This window comes from Gorilla gorilla, chromosome 12, assembly GCF_029281585.2.
Source record: "Gorilla gorilla gorilla isolate KB3781 chromosome 12, NHGRI_mGorGor1-v2.1_pri, whole genome shotgun sequence".
Taxonomy (NCBI): Eukaryota; Metazoa; Chordata; class Mammalia; order Primates; family Hominidae; genus Gorilla; species Gorilla gorilla.
The window spans coordinates 136,635,488-136,663,473 of NC_073236.2; the positions used below are offsets into that span (position 1 = coordinate 136,635,488).

The following is a 27,986-nucleotide window of genomic DNA, read 5'->3' on the forward strand; positions in this document are numbered from 1 at the left end:
ATCGCGACATCGGGACTTCCCAGCATCATCCAGAAAGAAGGGCATAGTGTGTACCTTCTTGTTTTTGTTTTTGGTTGATTCTTTTTTTTTTTTTCATGGAAATGGTATTGGCAAGAAGGCTGTTTGATAGGGTATTAGTGCGAAAGCCCATTTGACCCTGAAGTACAGCCTTGAGAAACGGACACATTGGAGAGGCTGTGAGGCAAGGATGTGGCCGTGGACATGCAGGTGGCATTGAGGCGAGACTGCTGGGAGCCCAGCGCAGGCTTTTTAGGGAGCAATGATGAAGGCACTGTAAGAGCAGAGGAGGGGTGCTTGCATCCTGAAGCCGAGGCACTGACGAGAAGGAGAGGGGGCGGGCCTGTGTAAAGGCATTTAGATAGACCTGTGCTGGAAAGACCGGAAGGCAGCCATTCATATGTAATCACTGTCTAGGTACAAAGGAGAGTACATGTGTTACAGGGGAAACTGTCGTCTTAATGGACCAAATAGAATTTTGGATTTTTGACATCTTAAAACTACTTTTCCATAATATAGGACATTCATTTTGCAATTGTGAAAACTGGGAGGTTAAAAGTCTTGTTTGGGATTTCGCAGGGTTGAATTATATGAAATTGCTGAAATTTGACCCTTTTTGACCTATAAGAATGGCAGTTTCATATGGTTCAAACTATTGATTTATATGATCCAGCCACAGCTGTCTACACTGGAGTTTGCGCTTTGCCAGGCCAGCCTGCATACTTCACTGGGGAATCTTAGGGTCCCCGTCGAGAGGCACCTTGGAGACCAAATAGTCTGACTCTTGCTTCATAAATTTGCTGAGTCTGGGCTCTGAGCACTTGAGTGACTGGCCCAGGATCACTCGACTGTGAGTGGTGGAGCCGAGACTGGGAACGAGGTCCTTTTCACTCACTGCCTAGAGAACCAAGCTTTCTACAGACTGTCAAGACAGGGAATGCAGCTTGGTGAATGGCATCTTAGGGACGTATAAGATTGCATGTAAACTGCCAGGATGTCTGTCTTCCGTGATTTGGCAAAACCTAAGAAGAGCTTACATAGCTTACACGTATGGCCATAACTCAAAGTGTGTGTGTGTGTGTGTGTGTGTATGTGTGTGTGTGTGAGAGAGAGAGAGAGAAAATATTTTCCTTTCTGAAATTTAAAACATACAAATGGGAATTTCAGCAGGCTATAGTGTCAAAGTCAATAGTATGATTTGCCCATTAAAACAAAAAGCCAATCTAATCCAAGGACTCTCTTTTCTTAAGAGAAGGAGATATTCGTAACAAGGCCGCGCCCAGTCAGATCACATCCATGTGGCATCCAGCTCTCAGAATGCCATCAGCAGAGCCCCAAGCAGAATCGCTGGGACAATGAGCTGACCCAGGGCCGAGCACTGCAGGACAAGGGGCCAGGACAGTGAGCTGACCCAGGGCTGAGCACGGCAGGACGGGGGGCCAGGACAATGAGCTGACCCAGGGCGGAGCACTCCAGGACGGGGCAGTCCATGGAGGCTCACGCGGGCAGCCCTGTGGGGAGACAGACACAGCGACATTCTCGGCAACAGCTAGGACTTGTGATGAATCTTGGCTTCCTGAAGTCCAGAACTCACCCTGGTCATCTCATTACTTTTGAAAAATGAGAACCCCCATTTTAAATGTTTGAGGCTTTTTGGCCTCATTAATAGTGCTATGGTGGGGCTTTTCTGTATCTGTGGGGCTGCTAAGCGGGAGAGGACTGGACCTGCTCTTTCTGATCCCAGGGCAAAGATCTGAGCACAGTGAGCAGGAGCGGGGTAGGTAAGGGAGAAGTTAACGCCGAGTCAGACGATGTCCCCTGGAAGGCTGGGCTTGACGTCTGCAGCTGTCCCAGAGCTGTACGTGTCTTCTCCCAGGAAGCATTTGTGCCGACACTGGAATGCCTTCTTATGGGGGGTGAGTCTTCTGATGGTGGTTGGATAGAGTGTGGTTGGGGGTTCCTTCCCTCATGGAGAGCCCGAGCACCTTAGAGAACACGGCCCCTCTTTGGCTGCTGTCAATCCTTGTGTGGAGCATTTCTGAATACTGAGTGAGCTCTTGGTATAGCAGATCAAGAACCCACGACATCTTCTTGGGGGAGGACACTGGAATTTGCTTGTTGAGATCGCAGGACACTCAGCCAGGGGGAGGATCATTATTACAGAACCAATTTACCAACACCATCGAGATCGTAAGATCCTAGATACTATCAGGATGACTTTGGAGGCCATAACTCCCTTCTGATTAATTTTATCTCTTTCGAGGGCACGACGACAGACAAGATGGGTCCAGAGGAAGCAATAGATGTAATCTGACACTAGCAAGACTTGGATTCTCTCCCACACAACCCAGCCATCAATAAAACGGCAGTATCTAGGCCAGACCAGTGGCTTTCAAATCTTGTTTTAAAGCTACCGAACCCATTTTCACAAGTGACAAGGAACCCCAATATATAAGCCTGTAATAGACATATAAATAAAACCCCAGTATGTGAAACGGGTAAGAGCGGGGCTGCAGTGGCTGAAGGAGTGGGCCGCACGAATCTCAAGCCTTTCTCTGCTAACAAGCATCTGTTAAGGGAATGAAGGGAAAATACAATAAATAGAGCAGGAAATGTATAGCATTATCCATGAGTCCCAACTGTCTGAGATGGCAGATCTTTCGGTGATGACCCCCTCTCTGACCATAGGCTCAAAAGTGCCTGGCACATAGTAGGCACTGAGAAAGTATTTGTTGAATGTGGTGAATGAGCAAATGAACAAAGGGTTTCTCCTAAATCTCCTTAAAAAGCAAGACAAAGCTGAACCCGGGAGGCAGATCTTGCAATGAGCTGAGATGGAGCCACTGCACTCCAGCCTGGATGACAGAACGAGACTCCATCTCAAACAAACAAACAAAAAAAGAAGCAAGACAAAGCTTTTCATGGTCTAGGAGAGGGGCCAGGAAACCACAGCCACAGCTAATTCTGGCCCACTACCTGGGTTTGTGAATAAAGTTTTATTGGCACACAGACACACTCGCTTATTTTTGTAATGTCTGTGGCTGATTTTGCTCTGCAGAGTAACTGCGATAAAGACTGTGTGCCCTGCAAAGCCAAAAATATTTATGACCTGGCCCTTTACAGAAAAAGTTTGCCGTCCCTTGGACTAGAATGCAAGGGAGAACCTGGCTGTTTCCCCTGGGCATGAGGCTGAACTGGGAGGTAGAACCTCGTAGCTCAACTCGTCTGAAACTGGTTGAACTCCGCTGTAGAAGGGACTTTGAAAATCAGCTCATCTACAGCCCTTATTTAACTGTTAGGGCAAATGCCCACCATCTGCTGAGCCCTGTGCTTACCACTTGCCTCACCAGCGGTGTAAGATGTGAATGGCTGTCTCTGCATGCTGCAGGTGAGGCAGGTGTGGCTGAAACACTCACTTCATGCCACTCAGCCTTCTTTTATACTCCACTGAAGCATCAGCCTTTCCTCGCCCCCACCCTCTTTATTCAGTAGTAGGATTCCATCGATGCTGTCTTCACAGTGTCCCACACGCCTCTTTCTTTTGTGGTCACCAGATATATGCTGAGCTCCTAGCATGTGCCACACTGTCCCAAATGCTGGAGCCACAAACACAATTAAGCCCACCTAATCCCTGCCACCCAGGAGCTCATGGACAAAAGGAAGTGATTCTGATACAGAGAGAAGCATGTTAACTGCCACCACCTGCCTGCCGGATGGGTGCCGGGAGAAGTAGATGGATTCCAGGCTAGGCAGGAGAACAAGATTAGCTCTTAATTGGAAACCCCTAAGGAAACAAGTCAGAGACTCAGAGAGGCTTGGTCCTAGACAGCTGAGGTTGAAGAAAGGTCAGAGCCCTGGGTTCACATGTGAGGACAAAGATGCCCAGAGCTGGATGGGCAGTGTGTGGGTGCAGAGAGGACAGGCTGGATGGACAGTGTGTGTGCAGAGAGGGAACAATCTGTGTGTGTAGAGAGGATAGGCTGGATGGAGGGTGTGTGTGTGTAGGGAGGATGGACTGGATGGATTCTGTAGGCAGAGAGAGGACGGGCCGGATGGAGGGTGTGTGTGTAGACAGGATGGGCTGGATGGAGCGGTGTGTGTGTGTAGAGAGGATGGGCTGGATGGAGGTGTGTATGTGTGTAGAGAGGATGGGCTGGATGGAGGGTGTGTGTGTAGAGAGGATGGGCTGGATGGAGTGTGTCTGTGTGTACAGAGGATGGACTGGATGGAGGGTGTGTGTGTAGAGAGGATGGGCTGGTTGGAGGGTGTGTGTGGAGAGAGGATGGGTTGGATGGAGGGTGTGTGTGTGTAGAGAGAGGATGGGCTGGATGGAGGGTGTGTGTTTGCAGAGAGGGTGGGCTGGATGGAGGGTGTGTGTGTGTAGAGAGAGGATGGGCTGGATGGAGGGCGTGTGTGTGTAGAGAGAGAACGGGCTGGATGGAGGGTGTGTGTGTGAGGTGAGGATGGGCTGGATGGAGGGTGTGTGTGTAGAGAGGATGGGCTGGATGGAGGGTGTGTGTGTGCAGGGAGAGGAGGGGCTGGATGGAGGGTGTGTGTGTGCAGAGGATGGGCTGGATGGAGGGTGTGTGTGTAGAGAGGATGGGCTGGATGGAGGGTGTGTGTGCAGAGAGAGGAGGGCTGCATGGAGGGTGTGTGTGAGTAGAGAGGATGGGCTGGATGGAGGGTGTGTAGAGAGAGGATGGGCTGTATGGAGGGTGTGTGTGGAGAGACGATGGGCTGGATGGAGGGTGTATGTGTGCAGAGAGGATGGGCTGGATGGAGGGTGTGTAGAGAGAGGATGGGCTGGATGGAGGGTGTGTGTGTGTAGAGAGGATGGGCTGGATGGAGGGTGTGTGTGTGTAGAGAGGATGGGCTGGATGGAGGGTGTGTGTGAAGAGAGGATGGGCTGGATGGAGGGTGTATGTGTGCAGAGAGGATGGGCTGGATAGAGGGTGTGTAGAGAGGATGGGCTGGATGGAGGGTGTGTGTGGAGAGAGGACGGGCTGGATGGAGGGTGTATGTGTGGAGAGAGGACAGGCTGGATGGGGAGGGTGTGTGTGTGTAGAGAGGACGAGCTATATGGAGGGTGTGTGTGTGTAGAAAGGACATGCTGGATGGAGGTTGTGCATGGAGAGAGGATGGGCTGGATGGAGGGTGTATGTGTGGAAAGAGGATGGGCTGGATGGAGGGTGGTGTGGAGAGAGAATGGCCTGGATGGAGGGTGTATGTGTGCAGAGAGGATGGGCTGGATGGAGGGTGTGTAGAGAGAGGATGGACTGGATGGAGGGTGTGTGTGTGTGTGTGTGTAGAGAGGATGGGCTGGATGGAGGGTGTGTGTGTGTGTAGAGAGGATGGGCTGGATGGCGGGTGTGTGTGTGCAGGGAGAGGATGGGCTGGATGGAGGGCATGTGTATAGAGAGAGGATGGCTGGATGGAGGGTATGTGGAGAGAGGATGGGCTGGATGGAGGGTGTGTATGTAGAGAGAGGATAGGCTGGATGGAGGGCATGTGTATAGAGAGAGGATGGCTGGATGGAGGGTGTGTATTAGAGAGAGGATGGGCTGGATGGAGGGCATGTGTATAGAGAGAGGATAGCTGGATGGAGGGTGTGTGTAGAGAGGATGGGCTGGATGGAGGGTGTCTGGAGAGAGGATGGGCTGGATGGAGGGTGTGTGTAGAGAGGATGGGCTGGATGGAGGGTGTGTGTGGAGAGAGGACGGGCTGGATGGAGGGTGTATGTGTGGAGAGAGGATGGGCTGGATGGAGGGTGTGTGTGTGTAGAGAGGACAGGCTGTATGGAGGGTGTTTGTGTGTAGAAAGGACAGGCTGGATGGAGGGTGTGTGTGCAGAGAGGATGGGCTGGATGGAGGGTGTATGTGTGCAGAGAGGATCGGCTGGATGGAGGGTGTGTGTAGAGAGGATTGGCTGGATGGAGGGTGTGTGGAGAGAGGATCGGCTGGATGGAGGGTGTGTGCAGAGAGGATCGGCTGGATGGAGGGTGTGTGCAGAGAGGATCGGCTGGATGGAGGGTGTGTGTGTGTAGGGAGGATGGGCTGGGTGGAGGGTGTGTGTTTGGAGAGAGGATGGGCTGGATGGAGGGTGTGTGTGTGTAGAGAGGATGGGCTGGATGGAGGGTGTGTGTGTGTAGAGAGGATGGGCTGGATGGAGGGTGTGTGTGTGTAGAGAGGATGGGCTGGATGGAGGGTGTGTGTGTGTGTAGAGAGGATGGGCTGGATGGAGGGTGTGTGTTTGGAGAGAGGATGGCCTGGATGGAGAGTATATGTGTGCAGAGAGGATCGTCTGGATGGAGGGTGTGTGTGTGTAGGGAGGATGGGCTGGGTGGAGGGTGTGTGTGTGTAGAGAGGATGGGCTGGATGGAAGGTGTGTGTGTGTAGAGAGGATGGGCTGGATGGAGGGTGTGTGTTTGGAGAGAGGATGGCCTGGATGGAGGGTGTATGTGTGCAGAGAGGATCGTCTGGATGGAGGGTGTGTGTAGAGAGGATGGGCTGGATGGAGGGTGTGTGCAGAGAGGATCGTCTGGATGGAGGGTGTGTGTGTGTAGGGAGGATGGGCTGGATGGAGGGTGTGTGTTTGAATATCAGTTCAAGGGCACAGGTCAAAGCCAGGTCGTGAGTCAGCTAAGCTGGTTGAAAGCAGTCACATGGTTATAATTATTCCTCCTGTGGGATTCTCCTAATGAACAATATTACTTCTACACAATAAGATTATCATTTATGACTTTAAATGTATTTGTTAAATGGTTATACATAATTTTTTGTTTATTAATTTTGAGAAGTTCAAGAATGAAAACATTATTTGCACTTTGGATATCGTCAAAGAATTGTTTAGGTTCATATTTGTTAAAGTGTTTGGAGTCTGTGGTGTTCAAATAGCCACCATTGCATTTAATTAAATTTAAGGAAGAAAAATCTTTCTTTTTGAATAATGTGTGGTTTCTGTAGCTTCACAGAACATTAAAGGACATGTTTAGACATTAACGTGTTCGGCGACAGACAAATTCAAAGTTGTCTGTGATCAAGTTGAAGATGACTTGATCATTGCCTTAAAATAATAACAGGCTGCCTCTGCGTCCTGGGGTGGGTCTCACCTGCAGCATATTAAGAGAGTTTACCTGCTGCTGCGGCCACCTGCATCCAACAGCTGTCGGGACCGTTCCTTTCCTGAAAACCCGGGAGGACTGTCACCACGTGTGTCCAGAGTGATGGGGAGAAGTGGAGCGAGGTTAAGGGGCTGAGGTGCCCGTGGGGACTCGTCCAGTCGTGGCTGATGGGCCCGTCTTTGAAGCAGGTCTTCTGTGTGCTGTTTTGCAGCCTGAATGGCTGTCTGGGTGCCAGGACCCTCCTGAGCAGTCTGGGTTCTCCCTGGGGCATGCAGCTTTGCCATGAGAGAAAAAGCAGGCCACATCTGATTGGTCCAGGCCCTCCCCACGCATGGACTCACAGGCTATACCAGCATTTCCCTCTGTCTTCCACCACGCCCCTCCCGAAGTCTTCCACCACGCCCCTCCCGAAGTCTTCCAAGGGCCTCCTGGAGGAGCCACTGACCCAGTGAAGACGCCCTTTCCTGAGCCTGCTAGGAAAGGTGTCCTGGGAACCCGGTTAGAGTGCTGCAGGCCGGCTCAAGGGGAGGCCCTCATCTGTGCTGGAATGTTGCTGAGTTAAGCTCAAGTCACGGAGCAAGCCATGCCACCAGGCTATAGATCGTGGGGTGATAGTTTGTCGAGATTGTTCCGTGATGGAATGAAAGGAAACAGAGGAAGACTCGTAGGCTGGCAGAGGACTTGGGAGAATGCACATGGGTGCAGAAGAGCTCAGGCCCGGGCCAGTGTCTGCACAGAAAGGCTTCATGGGACCGAGGTAGCAGGGCTTATTTCGTTTAATGTGGAAAAGGAACGTTCTCTCTCCCTTTCTCATTTTCTGCAAATAACAGTTTTTTTTGGACCTAGCCACTAAGGTTTATATTTAGTTTTAGTTTTTTTTTTTCAAAACATTTTTGCTCTCTGTCTCATATCGCATTATTTTCAGTAACAGTTGAATTCATTATAAAGAAATCAACATTATTTTAATCTTCCACATAGTACTGGCATCATCTTGGCAGAAGTTGCCGTAATGTAGATGAGAGCTTTTTGGTGGTGGTCACCTGTTCATCACACGAGGCTGTGTGCCTTGGAGGCGGCACAGACGTCAGCATCAGACATACCTGGATTTGAGTCCCGGCTCTGGCACGGAGGCTGTATGGCCTTGGGGAGGTCTCTTAGGCTTAGACTCATTCCTCATAAAAGAGGGACAGCAGCACCTATCTGGAGATCGCTCTGGGGATTAAGGAGAGGTACTTGTGAGGTGCGCAGAGCCGGCTGTCTGTGAGGTACGGGGGGCTGTCCCCCCAACAGCGTGGTGAGCATACGGGAAGTATGTGGGCCTGTCGTGAGGTGCATGGAGCCGGCCGTCTGTGAGCTACGGGGGGCTGTCCCCACAACAGCGTGGTGAGCATGGGGGAAGTATCTGGGGCCTGTAGGGCTCACGGTCTTTTTTGTATGAGTATCTTATGAAGGGGCACTTGAAGATGATAAACCATTAACATAAATGATGGGTCAGCCACTTAATGGACTGGGTCCCAGTCTGGCCGTGCAGTCACCTGAGGACTTAGGGAAGGTTCCAGTGCTGCAGGCCTCACCTTGACCCAGAATATTTCCCAACAGGGCCCCAGATGTTAGTAGGTTCATTCCTGAGTGATGTTAGCATGGAGCCAGAATGGAAAACTCTTCAGCCTTCCTCACAGAGCAGAGCGTGTGTGGCAGGAGGGCTCAGCGGACATAGGCTGCCATGTGGCCCCGTGGTGAGCACGTGTGCATGGTGCCCCTGGAGTGGATGGCCCAGCGGGGCCCCTGATGGCCACAGGACCAGGACACAGACCGGCTTGGGGCTGGCAGCATCCAGCTGTGCCACCTGCTGTGACATTGCCATGGTCATGAGAAGGTGACCAACTTACCTTTACATAACATTGTGTTTCTCCAAGAAAATCAGGAAAACGGCACTAAGGTTGATATTTGAGAACTTTGGTTTGCTCTTTATAAAGTGATGACAATACCATGATATAAAAAGGTAATAACTTCCACATCTATTATACAGATTAAATGAGAGAAAGGATGGAAAGGACCTGGGTGAGTTTCTTAGCCACACTCCCTCACGGCATCACACTCCCTCACGGCATCACACTCCCTCACGGCATCACCCCAGAGACCACTTGAATGTGTTCCCTACTCAAGACAAATGGATGCAGATTGAATTTAAAAACCAGTTTTTTAGGGGGTATGCTTTATGTTTAGATAAAACTATCTTTTAAATTATGACGTTTTTATGATATAATTTTGATCTATATCATAATGTATTTAACAACTAGCCATCTCTCTTAGACTCCTTTTGAAAGCAGATAGTTATGAGTTCTAAGTGTTCAGCACCCAGCATAGTCTAATATATGGATTCGGGTACACGGCAGAACTGTGCGTGCAGCCCTCTACATGGATTGGGGTACACGGCAGAACTGTGCGTGCAGCCCGCTACGTGGATTGGGGTACACGGCAGAACTGTGCGTGCAGCCTGCTACATGGATTCGGGGACACGGCAGAACCATGTACTCTTCATATAGGATGATAGCCCACTTTGCACTGATGTGTGTCCTAATTACAACAGAATTGAATTCTTGATCTCCAGTTGTGTGTGTTGTGATGCTGGGTGTGCCTGTAGCTTCATTCTGGGTGTTCTCGCCCCACCCCCAGGCATCCCTGCTGCTGTGGGGCTGACATCCAGCCTCGCATCTGAGGCATGTTCCTCGGGGTATCCTCATCAATGCCAGCCATGGGGGAATCTCTTAGGGACTTGGGCAGAAGCCAAATTTTAGACCCAGTTTACTTCCTAATCAGAAAACTGAGGGCTGGCCCGTGGAATGTGAAGAGTCCATCCCACTCTGGCCTCTTTCTCTCAGTCCTGGCCTGGCCTGGAGCACCAGGAGATAAAATAGATGCTCTGTGTTCCTCTCGCATTGCTCGGGCCGTGATGGAAGCGCTGTCTGTGTGTGCTGACACATGCAATCTGATGGCAATTAGTGCTGGTTGATTCGCGAAAGACCCAGATGACCGACGGTCCATTTCATGGGGCCTCTCCTGTCACAGCGAGCGCGCTCAGCCCCACTGAAGTGGTCAGGCACGGCTGCCTGTGCAGTGAGGAGAACGTGGTCCCTTGCTGCCACACCACCGCCACCTGCCCCCAGCACCCTCCTCTTTAGAGAGCCATGGCGTACCCTAAATTCATGGCCAAATGAATTCTACAGATGGCCAAGTGGCAAGACCCATTACAAAGACTGAGCCTGTTTTTTTAAGGAAAAATCTCTAAAGAAGTACAAGCTACAGCTGATTGCTGCTGCCACTTCTTCAGGGAGAAGATTTTTCTCTTGATTATGGCTTAGGTTCCTGGGAACCTTTGACTCCCCCAATTCCAACCCTTCCTCACCCAACCCGCTGTCACATTTTAGTGGTAAAATAACATCTTTAAAAAGGACTCTTCCTTTTGTATTCTTTTGTATTTAAAAGGTGTTATGCATGTCATAATCTTTTGTGTACTTCATATAACACGTCATAATTATGCATCCACCATCCTTCACTGTGCATCTTATTCTGCTCCCGGCAGCATTCTAGGCCTGGGGGCTGCATCCGGGTGAGCGAGAGGAGCCACTGTCTTCTGCCAGGCACTGCCCTGTATGCTGGGCCTGTAGCATCCACCAGCTACACACCTTGCCCTTGTAACCTGCAGGCTTAATGGGGGACAGACAGTGCTAAGTACAAAAGAAAATGTGTAACTTGTGCAGTGGGATAAAGGAGAAACAAGCGGCTGGGAAGGAGATGCCAGCCAGGGCTTAGCCAGGAGCTGTGGCAGGGCCCATCAGAGGGCATTGTGTGGTTCTGTGAGCGACCGTGGCAGCTGGAACTGTGGCACTCACCCTGGAGGCCGTGACAAAGGGTGTAGTGGTCGTGATGAGAGGCGTGGATCAAGGTGGGGCCAGTATCTTGTGGCCTGAGCAAGCATGTAGCACTGATGCCGTCTGTTGAGACGGGAAGCCCCAGGAAGGATAAGGCTGGGGGCCACTGGCGTTCAGGTTTGGACACTTAAGTGTGAATTGCGTATCATGTGTCTACTCGTCTGCTGAAGCCGGTGGCTGTGGGAGCCTGCGTCGGGGAGATGAGCATGGGAAATGTGAATTGGGTGCTGTTGACACACCCTATGGGATTCAAAGCCCTGGGGCTCATTTTAGACGTGGTGCACATAGGGAGACAGGATCACGGATGGCTCTGGGCACGCCTCGTTTACAAGCTGGGAGGGAGACCGAGGGAGCCAGCACAGAAGCGGAAGGCCGGGAGGCTGGTGCAGAGTGGGGAGCAGGGCATGGCTCCCAGGATCCCGTGGTCCCTCAGTTCGGTTTTGGGTCTGCCATTGCCCTTCTCCCACAGAGGACGAGACTGTTCCTTCTGTCATTTTTGGAGGCATTTGAGATCCAACAACATACTCTGGGTCCCTGGGTCACACGCCCCATCCTCTGTCTGGACAGAGAGAAATAAAACCCTGAGCTCGGCATTCTTTGTTTTAAAACTATAATTTGGAGGATCACCCAGAGAGAAGAGAGAGACAGCGAAATGATTGAGAAGAAAGAGACAGGAAGAGCGAGCCCTGAGAGGTCCAGGAAGCAGGCGGCAAAGAGGTTTGCCAATTAATACGGAAACGAATCCTCGCTTGTCTCCCCTCTCCCCTGAAACCGGTGGGGAGATATTAATAGAGCAGTTCTGTTGCCTAGGAAGAAAGCAAATGGGCAATTAAAACTCCAGAAAGCTGAGCAGTGCGTGAGCATCATGGATTTGAAAGCCTGCATTTTAATTGCGGGAGATACGGCCGTGCAGGCACTTGGAGGCTGCGTGTGGGGTGGGGCTCTGCTGGGGGCCTGTGGCTGCCCAGGGGGCCAGGGCTGCTGGGGCCTGTGGGCGTTGCCGAGGCCACCACCTGGCCCTCCTACCCATCCCATGCAGGAATGGCTGGTGCACCAGAATCTGGTTTCATCCCCACTCCCACCGTATCATGGCCGCTGCGTGCTGCGCGTCTGTCCTCTGTCCCAGGCTATGCGCCATCTGATGCTGCCATGTCTGACCATGCCTGCTGAGCAGTGTTTCCTGGTCTTTGTGGAAGGTTGGGCTTGTCTCGGGATCTTCACGTTTGGCAAAGTCCAGCAGCTGCCACCCTCTGACGCCCAAGGAACTGGGAAGGCTGTTGCTTAGCAACAGATTCCAGGCCGCATCTGCCCTGTAAGGGCCACAGTGACACCCTGGTTTTGTCCTCAGAAGTGCTTTTCTTCCTGGCTTGTGTTCTTACATCATTAATAACTGTCTTTTACTCTGCCACCTGTCAGAGAAGTAAAAGAACTTTCCGGACACCCCAGCAACCCCAGCCACGTGAGACTCATGTTCAGCTATAACGTGGTATTTCACATCACCTCCTTGTTCGCCCTGTGGTCACTTTCGAAGAACTTGGATAGTTTCAATGACAATTTCCTAAACTGCTAGAGTCCCAAAACTTGCTTTGGGTTCAGTGTTTCAATGAGGTACGAGGGTGGCCTGCGTTTTGGAAGACCTCCAGGCTAGCAGAGAGGCAGGGGTTGGAAATAGCACACCTGCTTCCAGAACAGCATCTGAAGGGTGGCAGGACAAGCATGTGCCAAAGCCCTAGGCAGCGGCGGGAGACTGTGGCCCTGCCCCACCTGCTGCTCTCACCTGCCATGACGCCACCGTGTCAGGACGCCACCCCGTCAGGATGCACCCTGTGACAACCTTACCTACAGCAGACTCGGGCCACGGGGAGGAGAGGGGAACCCTGTGAGGGGCCACGAGGAGCTCTCATGTTACTTACTCCTTAGTGCAGGCAGCCTACTCCTTACTCAGTACCCTCTGCACACGACCTTGGCCCCTCCACCACCTGGGTACGTAGGGGCTACAGCATGCCGAATGAGCTTTCTGGAGCATGCTGAATGAGCTTTCTGGAGCATGCTGAATGAGCTTTCTGGAGCATGGTGAATGAGCTTTCTGGAGCATAGTGAATGAGCTTTCTAGAACGTGGTGAATGAGCTTTCTGGAGCGTGGTGAATGAGCTTTCTGGAGCGTGGTGAACAAGCTTTCTGGAGCGTGGTGAGCGTGCTTTCCAGATTGTGGTGAACGAGCTTCCCGGAGCGTGGTGAACAAACTTTCTGGAGCATGAATGAACTTTCTGGAGTGTGGTGAACGTGCTTTCTGGAGCGTGGTGAACGCGCTTTCTGGATTGCGGTGAACGAGCTTTCTGGAGCGTGGTGAACGAACTTTCTGGAGCGTGGTGAATGAACTTTCTGGAGCGTGGTGAATGCGCTTTCTGGATTGTGAACGAGCTTTCCGGAGCGTGGTGAACGCGCTTTCTGGTTTGTGGTGAACAAGCTTTCTGGAGCATGGTGAACGAGCTTTCTGGAGCGTGGTGAACGAGCTTTCTGGAGTGTGGTGAACGAGCTTTCTGGAGTGTGGTGAATGAGCTTTCTGGATTGTGGTGAACGAGCTTTCTGGAGCGTGGTGAACGAACTTTCTGGAGTGTGGTGAACGAGCTTTGTGGAGCATGTTGAATGAGTTTTCTAGAGCGTGGTGAACGAGCTTGGTGCTGCAGCTGGGTCTAGGTGTGATGTGCTCCCCACTGCCCCCTCTGCCGGCTGGCACTCTGGTGTGTTCTTGGACGGTGGCTTCAACTCTCCGAGCCTTGGTTTCCTTGTCTGTATGTGAAATTGATAGCTCCGCCTCTTGGAGCTGCTGGGAGGATGGACTCAGCATGTGGGGACGCAGGGGCTGGCTTGTTCCTCTGGGGCATTGCTGCCTGTGCTCTGCCAGCCGCTGTCTCGGGTGCTCTGCGGGGCACTCTGGACTGTGAGATCCCCTGCTCCCCTGGAGCACACTGCCTATGACATACGACAAGTGCTTATGAAGACGCTTCCAGAGTCACCAAGGTAGACACAGCCCGAAGCCTGACGCCTCAGCCTTTCCCTGTCACGGACACCAAGTGTCCCTCACCCCTCGGTCTTCCCATGTGCCCAGGACATGCCTGGTAGGATGGCCCCACCCCCGGGGGTCCTTGGCACTGCTCCTTCTGGGCCCACTCCTGGGGCTTCCTGGAATCTGGCACTTGACACCTGGAGCTGAACGGAGGCCATGTCACGGCAACACGTTTACACAGGAGCAGCGTGTGCATGCGTCGTACACGGGCAGGCACGGTGACGGCAGTCGTCGAATCACCCTGGGTTTGTAAATGAGGCCAACCTATTTTTTTTTATTAGCATAAAAACAACCTTTTGTGCTGCTCGTGGGTTCTGAGGGTCGGGAATCAGGCAGGGATAGCACGTGTGGCTTGTGTCTGCTCCATGTGCCTGGGAGCTTGGCTGGAAAAAGCCGGATTCCTGGGAAGGTTTGTTCACTCCCAGTGGCTGCAGCTGGCATTGGCTCTCAGCTAGGAAGATGGAGCCACAGCTGGAACACCTACAGCCGGCTGCCCCATGTCCTCAGGGCAGGGCACTGCTTCCAAAGTGAGGGTCCCGGAGACATCAGTGACTTCTGCTCCATGCGAGGGTCCCGGAGACATCGGTGACTTCTGCTCCGTGGGAGGGTCCCAGAGACAGTCAGTGACTTCTGCTCCGTCTGAGGGTCCCGGAGACATTGGTGACTTCTGCTCCGTGCGAGGGTCCCGGAGACAGTCGGTGACTTCTGCTCCGTCTGAGGGTCCCGGAGACATCGGTGACTTCTGCTCCGTGCGAGGGTCCCGGAGACAGTTGGTGACTTCTGCTCCGTGCGAGGGTCCCGGAGACATCGGTGACTTCTGCTCCGTGCGAGGGTCCCGGAGACATCGGTGACTTCTGCTCCGTGCGAGGGTCCCGGAGACATCGGTGACTTCTGCTCCGTGCGAGGGTCCCGGAGACATCGGTGACTTCTGCTCCGTGCGAGGGTCCCGGAGACAGTCGGTGACTTCTGCTCCGTGCGAGGGTCCCGGAGACAGTCGGTGACTTCTGCTCCGTGGGAGGGTCCCGGAGACAGTCGGTGACTTCTGCTCCGTGGGAGGGTCCCGGAGACAGTCGGTGACTTCTGCTCCGTGGGAGGGTCCCGGAGACAGTCGGTGACTTCTGCTCCGTGCGAGGGTCCCGGAGACAGTCGGTGACTTCTGCTCCGTGGGAGGGTCCCTGAGACATCGGTGACTTCTGCTCCGTGGGAGGGTCCCGGAGACATCGGTGACTTCTGCTCCGTGGGAGGGTCCCGGAGACATCGGTGACTTCTGCTCCGTGGGAGGGTCCCGGAGACATCGGTGACTTCTGCTCCGTGGGAGGGTCCCGGAGACATCGGTGACTTCTGCTCCATGCGAGGGTCCCAGAGACAGTCGGTGACTTCTGCTCCGTGCGAGGGTCCCGGAGACATCGGTGACTTCTGCTCCGTGGGAGGGTCCCGGAGACAGTCGGTGACTTCTGCTCCGTGCGAGGGTCCCGGAGACAGTCGGTGACTTCTGCTCCGTGGGAGGGTCCCGGAGACATCGGTGACTTCTGCTCCGTGGGAGGGTCCCGGAGACATCGGTGACTTCTGCTCCGTGGGAGGGTCCCGGAGACATCGGTGACTTCTGCTCCGTGGGAGGGTCCCGGAGACATCGGTGACTTCTGCTCCGTGGGAGGGTCCCGGAGACATCGGTGACTTCTGCTCCGTGGGAGGGTCCCGGAGACATCGGTGACTTCTGCTCCATGCGAGGGTCCCAGAGACAGTCGGTGACTTCTGCTCTGTGCGAGGGTCCCGGAGACATCGGTGACTTCTGCTCCATGTGTTAGTAACTCTTGCGCAGCATCAGAAGCTGAGGCTCCACCAGTGCCTCCTGAGCTTTGCCTCCATGTGGTCGGCAGAGCTTTCTTTGGACTCCAGCACTTTAATTCTTATGGAGCACTTCTGAAAGAAAACAAGCAAACTCCTGTTTTGAAGCTAGAAGTGCTCAGTCCCCAACGCTCAGTGTTTAATTGGCCCTGAGCCTTGATAGAAGCAGAGGCCATGGCCGGTGCTTGCTCGCTGCAGCTGGGCAGGCGGTGGGTGTTGCTGCTCCCGTCCACCACAGCCGGGACCTGGGGGGTGGGGGGTGGGGGGGTGGGTGGGGGAGGGGGTGGGGGGGTGGGAGGGCGTTGGCTCTGTTTCCTGGCCCCCATTCTGACCCCAGTCCTGACTTTGAGGTTTGCTCCAGGGTGTGCTTGGAGCCTGCTTCTCCCCTGCCCTGTCCCAGGTTCTTCCTCTTGGGCTGGGGGTCTCCGGTTTGCGTGGAGACAGAGGCAGTGAGGGCCACAGGCTCGCTGACCTCGGGGGACTGTCCGGCCTGCCCTGAGATGGAGTGAGCAGCCATCTTTCACGAGGACATTTTCCGTGGTGGTCTGACGTGTGCCTGTGTATTTAACCACTTCTCCATTGGGGGACATTGACTTTCACTATCTTGCCCTTGTACAATGCTGTATTGAAAATCCATACCTACACGTCTGTTCTTCTTTCTTGGGGAGAGTTGCTGGGTCACGTGGTTCTGACACCCACTTTCCCTTCTCACAGTGACCTCACCACCATCTACCCCGGGGCCTCTGTACTCTCTCCTCTTGCAGCCACCTTCTCTTCCTCTGACTCTGCTGCTGGCGGGCCCCCCTTTCTCAACTGTGTGCTCCTTCCTGCCACAAGCAGAAAGGCAGGATAATGACACGGGGAAATGGATTTGGAGTTGGGCAGACTCGAGTTGGAATCCTGGCTCCATCTGAGTTACTATATCCTGAGAAGTGAACCGCTGTCTGCCCCTGACTTTTCTCATCAACAGAATGGAAATAACATCTGCTTTGTGGAGTGACATTAGATGGGCTGAAGAATGCAAAGTGCAGGCACATAATAGAGATTGAGTACATTTGGGTTCTGTTTCCCTTTCTGCACCACTGTCCGTGGTCTGCACACTGCTCAGGACCCGGCCTCCCGCCCCATCTCCATGTGCCCAGCTTACGTGCAGCCGTGGCGCGGCCTTCTGTGCCTGTGGGCGGCCTCCGGCCCCATCTCCATGTGCCCAGCTTACGTGCAGCTGTGGCGCGGCCTTCTGTGCCTGCGGGCGGCCTCCAGCCCCATCTCCATGTGCCCACCTTACCTGCAGCTGTGCCGCGGCCTTCTGTGCCTGTGGGTTCTCCCATTTGCACGTCTGCTTCCTGGCCTCGTCTTGGGGAGACAGCCCTGGGCCTCTGCACCGCTCCCTCGCACATCCTCAGGTGGTTTTCCCTTTTCTTTTTTTCTTTTTTTTTTTTTTTTAGATGTAGTCTCGCTCTGTCGCCCAGGCTGGAGTGCAATGGCGCAATCTTGGCTCACTGCATCCTCTGCCTCTGGAATTCAACTGATTCTCCTGCCTCAGCCTCCTCTGAGTAGCTGGGATTTACAGACAGCCACCACCATGCCCGGCTAATTTTTGTATTTTAGTAGAGACGGGATTTCACCATGTTGGCCAGGCTGGTCTTGAACTCCTGACCTCAAATGATCCTCCTGCCTCGGCCTCCCAAAGTGCTGGGATTCCAGATTTGAGCCTCTCTGCCCAGCAGTTTTCCCTTTCCTTTTCTTCCCCTCTTTAACTAGTGGTGCTCGCTGGTATCTGGCTCTCCTGCCCATCTGGGCGTCCTTTGCAGCTGGGGGAAGGCATGGCGAGTTTTGGCCAGTGTGCCGGGTGTGAACGTGGCACATCACTTCTGGGTGTGAGCTCCTTCTCAGTCCTCTTGTGCCACTGCAGGCAATGCTGAGGCAGCAGCTTCCGTCTCAGCTTGGGTTGCAGAGTGAGGAGATAGGAGTGGCCGGGCCACCTGCTAGGAGGGGTGGTCAGGGCAGGAGGTGGGCCTGGTTGTTCGCAGCCGCTCGGGTGCCTCCATGTTTGTTGGCGCAGTGTTACTTGGCTGCTCGGACCAGTGCGCCATGCTGCTGGTGTGGGGAGGAGGCCAGCCCAGCGTGGTGGTGCTGAGAGGCGCATTTGCTGCATGGACCCTCTTAGGATGTCCCTGCCCCAGGAGAGCCTCATCACTGTGACGGCAGTGGGAGCCAAGGGTTGGGGCAGCTGGCCTTCCCCTGATTCCTCAAAGTGGCAAGGACTGGTACGTGTCATATATTCTCCGAATGAGGACTGCAAAAACAGGGAAGACTAAATTGGGTTGGGGGGGCACTGAAAATGGAATAAATAAGCAAAATAAAGCAGAGTTTGCGTTAAGTAAAAGGACAGATCACCCCTAGGTATTCAGGGCTATTCCACTGCTCTGTAGCTGACAGGCATTGTCTAAAAATAGTAAGAGCACCTCCTCGAAGCTAATTCTTTCCTCCTACTCTGTGCATTTTGTTTGGGTGGTGAGAGTGGCATAGTCATTAATAAGGCAGCAAGGCAAGCCCGTTTGTCAGTGGGAAGTGCGGGGCCTCTGGACCTGCTCCTTGTTCCTGGAGCACGGAGAGCACTAATGGGCACCCGCCGGGCACAGCCCCTGCAGCGCCGAGGTTCAGCCAGCACCCCGACAGGCGCCGGCCTGGTGCAGACTCAGGAGCGCACACTTCAATGGCTGTTCCCTGGGCAACGGAGTTGCCGCCGCCAGCTGGCTCTGCCCCCAGAGCCCATCAAAGCACACACCCTGCCAGGAGCCGGCGCAGCAGCCCGTGCGGCCGTCTGTAGGCACCGATGTTGGTGCGTTGGCAGTTGGGTTTCAAGGTTAAACACGAGGGAATGAACGGGATGACTAACGAGACAGAGACCGCAATCTGGGTATGTTTATGCACCAGGTGGGAGGGAGTGACAAGGGAACACAAGAAAGGAAGTGCCGGGCTCATTGAAGCCTGTGGGGCTGCGTTTTTTGTTTTTTCCACACAAAAGGCTGGAAAGACAGATTTCACCACTTGGTCTGAGGGTAAAAGCACGTTCAGTCCAGGGCAGCTGCTAGCCGTGTCCACAGAGCTGTCCATCTTCAGGCCTCTGTGCAAGCTGCACAGAGGGGCAGTGCCCCCACCTGACGGAGGCCCGGGGCTGGTGATGGTTGCCGACGCCAACCCAGCAGGGAGCTGACTTGGCTCTCCTGTTGGCTGGTTTGTCCTAGAATTTTCATAAACTTCCTTATTTGATCTTTGCAGGGATTCCCCCTTCACTCGATGGCTGCACCCACTGGCTCTCATCAGTGAGCTTTTTTTGTAGCATTGAATATAAAATTCTCATTTCCACGTACGCAGTGCCCCTTTTAAAGCATCCTGGCATTTGAACTTGGTATTTCCACCTAACACTCAGTTCCATTCATGTGAGCCCCTCTAGTGCTTAAAAAAGGTCTCTATCGTCCCGCAGAAACTTTGGTTTTAATCTCTCATTTTGTTAAAACTATTTTTTGTTTGTTTTTTCTCTCTGATCTATAGGAATTTGAAATAAACACAGTTACATTTGAAAAGATATGGAAAATTCAAATAATTTATTTCAGAACCAGGTTTCAACATAAAATTTTAATTTGGGATGGTTGGACAGGTAAAAATAGGAATATTCGGCATATTCCACATTGTAATATAATGAATGTCAATGCTGTTTCCGCCTTGACCGTCTGAAGGGAGCTAGTTCAGATCTGCTGAGCCCTTCCAGGCACGCGTTCCTGTATACGTGGGTGTTGCTCATGAGTACTGTGTGATAATAGTGACTTTTTGGAGCCGCTGACTAAATTTCCAGGTTTTTCCTCAGTTTTTTCATCTCGCCACTCCAATTGCTCTCTTTTATGTGCCTTTTTCCATTGTTTTGCTTTGCTTTACCTTTTCATGAAACAGATGTAAGTATTCCCAGGCGCCTAATCCCTGGATCTGTTTACCTTTCATAATGAGGACTTCTGACTTTTGAGAAGTGCTCACTAACTCGCCCTATGTTCTCAGGAAATGTGCACGCTCACTGGATTTCTGTAAACAAATCTCCAGCCTTCCTGGAGGGACACCGAGAAGGAGGGCAGGTCCCAGCCACCACAACCAGAGGGCACTTTTGGGCCAAGAAGAGAAATCTGACTTCCCTGATTTTCAAGTTGTTGAGTGGATGTTTGTGTCCACTCAACTGTGTGAGCCAGACCTCGAGTACCGAAAGACCAGGGAGTGTGGTGCGCATTCCAGCCATGAAGGCAAGGACAGGGTGCTGTGCCCAGGGAACATGCCTTTATGTGGATGGGGGTGGGTATGGTGCTTGGGTTCTCCTAGAGGACCACGTAGGAGACAGCACCCCAAGCTGGAGGCCAGGGACAGGGATGAGACACCAGAAGGAGGGAGATCAAGGGGAGGAAGAGCGTCCAGCAGCAGCAGCCGCTCAGGCGGCACCTGGAAATGACCACAGGAGGAGGCGTGGGTGGCACTGGCTGCTCGTGCTCAGACCTCTAACCTGGGCATGCAGCTTCTCATGTCCTGAGGCTGAGAGGAGCTGCCTCTCCTTGAGTGCCCTGGAAGGCACAGCTTTCACTGTGGCACTGGCCATGTCCCTCTGGGTGCCATCACCTCTAGGAGCCATATTGTGGAAGCCATGCCAGTGACCTCTCATGGGAGTGAAGGAAAGAGCTTCCCCTGAACAAAACAGGCCTGCTGATGTTAAAATCAGAGCGGATACTTGTAGCTGACTTAGACAAGGCAACCTGGTTTGCTCGCAGCCTTGAGCCCTTCCCATCTGCAGGCGCGGTCAGGGTTGTGAGTGAGTTGGCCAGAGCCCCTCTTCCCCTGGAGCAGGTTAGATTCAAGTTGGGGGAGATAAGCAGAGAGGCGGGGCCAGTCTTCCCAGGGCCACTCACCCGTGGCCCATCCTGTTCCTCATGCCAGGGTGCGGCTCGTGTGAAGCCTGAGATGCCGCCTCGAGGCACCTGGAGGACGGGAACGAGGCCGGGCGAGGAGTTGGGAGACTGGGTCCGAGTTCCTCTGTGTGCGTGAGGGAGCGTGGAGCCTCCTTAAGGTTTTGCCGACTTGTCTGTAGCTGTGGGTAACCACCACGGTGCTTTGCAACCTGTGAGGCTCCGGACTCAGGTTTAAAGGGGCTAAGCAGGGCGGTCAGTGTGGAAGGAAGAGTGTTTTGGAATTACTGCTGCATCTCCCCTTTTTTCTCACAGTTAAAGAATCGGAAAGGCATAAACCACAACACATCCCTTTCCTCTTCTGAGGTGATTGCAAGAAAATGGTGAACCAGAATGGGCTCCATAGAAATCATACAAATACGTAAAAATAGAAAGATAAATAGTAACATTTATTTTTCTTTTCTCCGTCCTTACAAAAAGCTACTTGCAAAACTGCAGCTGATAGGCTCCAGGCTGCGCTGTGGTGACTAGTAAGAGGATGAGGTCCTGTTACTTCTTTTTAGCCAGAGACGTGGATATAAGTGAGAGGTGTTTGATTCCAGTGAATCGTTTGGCATGTGATGGAACGCACCTAAACTTCCCGGGTTGTGTATAACTTCGCATCATGGTGTTGGTTCACCTCATGGCTCTGCGCATCAGGTCAGCGGAGCAGCCTCCTGCGCGGTGTTGGTTCACCTCACGGCTCTGTGCATCAGGTCAGCAGAGCAGCCTCCTGCAGTTGCACTGATGAGCAGGCCGCTGTCCCGACCCTCGTGCCTGGGCGTTCACCATTCCATACCTTCTTTAAACTCGCTTCTGTTGAGTGTCTACCTTATCTCTTAGGCTGCATGATATGTGCATTCATTTCCATCTCATTTAATATTTTAAAAATCCCCAGAAGAGAAGCATTGGTATCTGTCTACATTTTGCAGCTGGGGAGACTGAGGCTTAGGGATTGTAAGTGACACCTTGCCCAGGATCCCAGCCAGCAGGCCACAAGCGGGGATTCCGACCTTGCCTGGTATGATGTCCATTTGGCCCTGCATCCCTGTATCCTACGCTACCTCGCTGGGCTCCAGGTGACAGACTATTGCGACCTCTTCCCAGTATTTACTGACAAATATGTTTTTACAGATAAATTGATTGAATATTTTTATAAGAGTGTTTTTGATATTCCAGTGTGGGAAAAAATATTGGAAACCTAATTACATCAGTCAGAAAATCATCAGATTTCCAAAGAATGAAGGGATGAAGATTTTTTGGAGTGAGGGGTGTTAATTAATTTCTGACATGATCGGTTGCGAGGTGTATAATGCTGATTTTTAAAAACTACCTCCTAAAGTGCTGTGTGTCACATTTGCTTTAGCAAATGCTGGCAAATCCACATTTTCCTGTTTTAGTGAGAACATGGGTGTCGAGTCACTGTCCAGAAAGTAGTTTGATGTCAAGCAGACATCACTGTTTCCTTCCGTAGGCATAAAAAAAAAGGTTTGATGTACTCAGAGCACAGGTGAACTCACGTATCAACCAAGGTTTATGTTGTCTGCCAGATTGCTTCTGTTGGCTGGAGGTGAGGCTAACGGGCTGGCGGGAGGTTGGGCAGTGCCCCCTGTGACCTCCTCCCTGCACAGGGCAGCCTCTGTGGGGCTTATGGGGTTGCCAGTTATGGGGTTGCTGGGGCAGACATGGCCTTCTATCTGCTTGATCTTCCGGGCTTGCCTGAATCCTGTATGTAGTTGGGTTTTGGAGGTGGGCCGACCTCGCTGATGGTCTGGGGGCCCTGAAGTGGACTCAGCTGGAGGGGAAGGCCCCTCCCCTTAAAGAAATGGCCACAAGTGGAGCCTCAGGTAGAGCAGGCCAGGCCAACCTCAGGGGTCGGAGTCGTGAGGAAGGAAGAGGGGGAGCTGGGCCTGGCTGCCTCCCAGCCTGCTCCTGCCAGGGTGCTGTGGGGACTGGGGAGGACAGGGCTTGGATTAAGGAGAGATGGTGCCCCGGGCAGAGCAGCTCTGCATGGAGGGAGGGTACTCTCTCAGAGGGCTGGCTGGCCACAGGTTAAAGGCAGGTTCCCCTGGCTCCTGCAGAGAAGTGGTAGCTTGGAGGAGGTTCCTGGTTGGGCAGCATGGGGCCCATGGTCCAAGGGCAGGGCATGTGGGCAGTGGCACCAACCGCAGTCTGCGTTGGTGGTGTGGATGGCAGCAGCTGGTGGGGCAGGATGCAGGGATGCAGGTGGCCTTTGCCATCCACCTGCGTCTCCCCCTCCTCTCGTTTCCATCTCAGACTCCCCTGGGCCTCTGGGGCCTGTGCCTCGTACCTGGAGTCCCCACAGACAGAGTGAGTGAGCCTGGGGACGGTGGTGGGACCAGGTGAAGTTCAACCACAGGTGCAGACCCTCCTGTTATTCCCAGGGATGATTAGGGAGGGCAGTTCCCTAGTGAGGGAGGCCTGGGAGCACCGGGTGGGCTGGGGCCCTGAAATGGGAGTGCTGGTGCAGCCCTGACTGGCTTGTGCCCCCTCATTCCATGAATGGCTGGAGAACGCAGGGACGGGCCGAGGAAGTGCCGCTTGGTTAGTGCCATCCGAGGGCTCGAGTCCACCGTGAAACACGCCTTCTCATGTAGCTCCTTTCCATCCTCACCGCAGCCTGAGAGATGCACAGATGGGGCAGCAACGTTCACAGCAGTCAGGGCCCCTAGCCGAGGCTGCGCAACAAGTAAAAGGAGGGTAGGGGCTGAGATACGGCCGACTGCAGGCAGCGCCTGGCAGGGACCCCCACTCACGCCCCGGGCTCCTTAGAGTAGCAGGTGGGCGTTACTCAGCCTAGTCAGGTGGGTCACTTAATTAATGAGAAAAGGAACCAGATGAACACCTGAGGGAGTAGTTCCCACGGCCTGGGGTTGTTCACCAGGTAAGTGAGTTCTTACTTGTAAAGCACGTAGGTGAAGACCACAAAGGCAGGGCGAAGTAAATGTTTGCAGAATGGTCTTGCCACCCATCACCTGGTAAGGTTTTGAAGCTGTTCATCTTTGACATGGGGTCAAGGCATTTCTGCAGACCTGAGTATCCCGCATGTAAATCACCCTTCTTATGTAAATTATTCCCAGAAATGTCCTTTACCGTTTCCAGTTGTAGTTTCAATGCATTGAATGGAGAACAGAGGACACGTGTGGGGCCGCGTGGGTGGAGACAGGTGTGGAGCCGCGTGAGTGGAGACAGGTGTGGGGCCGCGTGGGTGGAGACAGGTGTGGGGCCGCGTGGGTGGAGAGGCTCCTGGATTTCTGTGGTTTCTCCCCCAACATTGCACTTTGTTTTGCCTGCCTCTAAATGGGCAGGGTTTTTGAATAACTTGTTTTTACTGAGACTTCCTCGTACATTCACCCGAGTTTTCCTGGTACCTTCTCTTTCTCTTACGTTTTTAATTAGAGTATTGGATTACACACTACCCGTAACTGACAAATAGGTTTGCTCCCTGGTGACTTCTCTCATGGTTTAAGGTATTACTCAAAACATAAAGTGTAAATTTAGAAATTTCAGTAAATCTGTCATTGTAGGTGTTTGCATATTAACCTAATCATATGGATGCTATTATTTTTAATATTACTCATGCTTAGAGTTGTGTTCCTTGTTAAAACAACCAGAACTTAGAGAAAACTATGAACTCAGTGCACATCCACTGAAAACGCCATCCGCTGGTAAATTACATCTGTAGATCTAGAGGAAACCTTTCCAAAGCATCCTAGCATAATTCTAGGGATGCGGAAGAGCAGCCATATTTATACTTTTTCAAAACCAGTTGACGTGGAGGTAGTGGACTTGAGCTGGTCACAGTATGAGACCGAGTGGCACATGGGCCACTGTGCTCCCAAACCAGCAGGAAGACACCCAGCTTTGCGTGGTAGCCCAAGGGTGCTGGGTGCAGCAGGAAAGAACATGGTGGCTGGACTCCTGACCATGTTAGAAGAGCAATCTTGCAGAAAGACTGCAGCTAAACTGGCTATAGTTTATCTCTTACATGTTATAAGAAAACATTATAAAAGCAATATTTTTCACGAAAGGAAATTTCAGAGCTGTGGATAAAGGTATTTATTCAGCGTGGACTCCCACATCATCCCTTCTCTGTCTGGAGATGAATATTTATGCACCAGAATAGCTAATTATGTTACCAATAAATCGTCAAAGAATAATTTTTAGAAGTTTTTTTGATATAGCATTTGCAACAGCAAGGAAGTAAACAATCCACTTTAGATTGATTTTCACCCTAAATGGTAATTTCTAAAAATCGAGTACACTTATCTTGACAATTTATCTGTGTTTCATAGCAATGCCTATGAAATTGAATGGTTTCTTCACTTTAGTGGTGTCCTTTCATTGCCTACCCTACTGTTTTGTAAGTTTTTAAAATACTTATTTGCTTAAGGTTATTGGTACATTGGATGCAATAGAGTAGAAAAATACAATCGACTTTGAGTCGAAAGCCTTGAGTTCTCTTTTTGTTCTGCCATTAGCAGTTGTGGGACCTGAGGCAAGTTACTCAGCTGTCATGGTAGCAATTTTCTCCTGTAACCTCTATAGTAATCTTCTTGAGTGTATAGTCTTTGGCAGCTAGATAATTTAACTTAGTAGTGTTTGCACTGTAGGATTTCAGCACATCTTCAATTTTGCCTTTTCACATTTAGCCATTGTTTGCTGCCTCTCACAAGGATGTATTATTGTGAAGATGCAACTTTTTCCTAATCTTTTATTCTCTCTTGGTGGTTTTTAGAAATTCTGATGTTGATGTGGAGTCTCTTTTCCATAAAAGGGGGATGTCAGTTAAAAAAGGAATATGATTGTTTAACAGTAATTCTTTGAAATATATTGAGATTTTTAATGGTCTATCATATGGATTAATTTTTATGTTGCATTTACACTTGAGAAAAAAATTGTGTTGTGTTTGAATCTTTTATAACCTTGCTATTTTAATTTTTTTCTAACTGGTTCTATCAGTTATTGAAAGATTTAAAGTTTCCCACTATGATATTGGATTCCTCTATTTTTATTTGTTCTGTCAATTTTTGCTTTATGTGTTTTGGTGTAATTTTATTGAGGGCATATAAGTTTAGAATTTTTTGTGTTTCTGAACCTTTGTATTATTCAGTGGTGATGTTTTTTGTGTTTCTGAACCTTTGTATTGTTCAGTGGTGACATTTTTTGTGTTTCTGAACCTTTGTATTATTCAGTGGTGACCCTTACTGCTTTTGCTCAGATCTATTTTGGCAAATATTAATATGGCTAAATCAGCTTTTCTTTTGTTGCTTGGTGTGGTGTTTTCTGTTCTTTGCCTTCCTGTGTCATTACGTTTTGGGATATGTCTTGTAAACAATGTTTTGCTGATTTTTAAAAAATTCAGTCTAACAATATCCAGCTGATGTCCCTTATAGTTATTGTGAATACTGATCTATTTGTAATAATTCCTGTTATCTTATTTTATACTTTTTTTTTGGTACAACTTTCTTTCATCTTACTTTATGCTGTTTTGGGGGGTTTTGGTCCTTTCTTGTTCTCATAAATGATTTTGAATCTTGTTTTTGCTCCATTTCTCTTACTGTATTATTTTAGAAGTTATATGCTCTTTTTCTACTGATAACATGTTGTTATTCATATTTAACATGAAATCTGAAATTAAATATTCAGTATTTCTCTATTCCAACAATATGAAAAGCTTTTAAATCTATTTTCATCTCCCTTCTATCTTAGATACTTTGTTGGCCAGTATTTTAATTTTACCTTTGGGTATTTTTATTAACCTCAAAAGTAAATATTGTTATTATCATTAGTGTCACACATATTTAGATGTTTTCTAGATTTTTGCCATTTATTTCGCTTAATTTTTTTTTTTTAACTTCGAATTTGAGACCTTTCTTCTGGGATCACTTTCTTTATTTTCCAAATATGTCCTTAAAAGTTTCCTTAGTGAGGCTTTTGGAGGTAAATTCTCATGGTTTTAAAAATATTTTATTTATACCCCAAGTAGGGTCTCATGGCTTGATTTACCTTAACATGCCTTTATTTTTGAGTATTTAGCTGACTGAACAGTTCTGCCCTGACTTTTTTTCTAGCATTTTGTTGTGTGCTGTCTCTGGATTCCTTTGGTGCTCTTGGGAAGTCAGCTGCCCAACTGTTCATAGCACTGGCAACCTGTGAGTTTCTGTCTTTGTCTTTGGTGTTCTGCATTTGTGCTACAGTGTGTCCAGGAGTGGATATATTTTTAATTATGGTACTTGGAGATAGTTGTGCTCCTGAGTCTGATAATTTGTTTATTGATATTGTGCCTGCTGTTTTCTGTTTTTTCTGTGCACCCCACTTAAGGGTACAGTGGACCCTCTCAGTCTATCTCCCACATTCCCACGCTGCAGTCTCTGCTGTGTCCTAGGTTCTTTCTTTACATCTTTATTCCAAATGATTAATTCTCACCAGTTATTTCTAATCTGCTGTTAAATTGCCAACAGAGACTTTTATTTCAACAGTCATGATTTTTACTTCTAGATGCTTTATTATTTTTTTTTAAGAAGATTCCTGGTAAATTGTGATAGTCTTTTGTTGCCTGCTCATAATCCAGCTTTTATTTCTTCGAACATTGCGATTATAGTATCTGAAGTCGTTGGAATGCTAATTTGCTCTGTTCTCTTGGCCTGCCCTCATTCAGGCCACTGTCTTCATGGGTTTGTCGTGGGTCACAGGCTCCTATCAGGCTGCTCTAAGTCGGTGGGGCCTCCAAGGGGCTGGCCTGTGGGTGCATTCCTCCAGAGATGATTCTCATTTGTTTCTGGAAAATGTCCAGGGCGGCCCAAAACCCAGGACTTCTTTAAGTTAGATTCTTGGCTTAGGATTTCCTGGACCACACCAGTAAATTCAAAGTCAAACTTTTGTAAGGATCAATGCAGTTTTCAGGTTCTCAGTGTAGACTCTTATTTTTTATAAGAGCCATAGCTGAGATAAACAAGTGGGGTTTTTTTTTGTGTGTGTGTGACATTTTTCTATGCATGCCA

The 27,986-nt window shown here is 50.8% G+C and overlaps 1 protein-coding gene across 5 annotated transcripts in view; it reads left to right on the top strand.

Annotated features, from left to right (window-relative positions):
* EIPR1 (EARP complex and GARP complex interacting protein 1) overlaps window positions 1–27,986 on the top strand; it is a 186,933-nt gene that overhangs the window by 75,692 nt on the left and 83,255 nt on the right. For 2 of the 5 annotated variants that reach the window (XM_063696081.1, XM_055378706.2), the window contains one exon: window positions 27,057–27,137. The exons of the other annotated variants lie outside the window; for them this stretch is intronic. In XM_063696081.1, coding sequence (XP_063552151.1) covers window positions 27,057–27,137 — 81 coding nt within the window. The remainder of the gene's footprint in view (window positions 1–27,056; window positions 27,138–27,986) is intronic. 5 annotated transcript variants of the gene reach the window in all.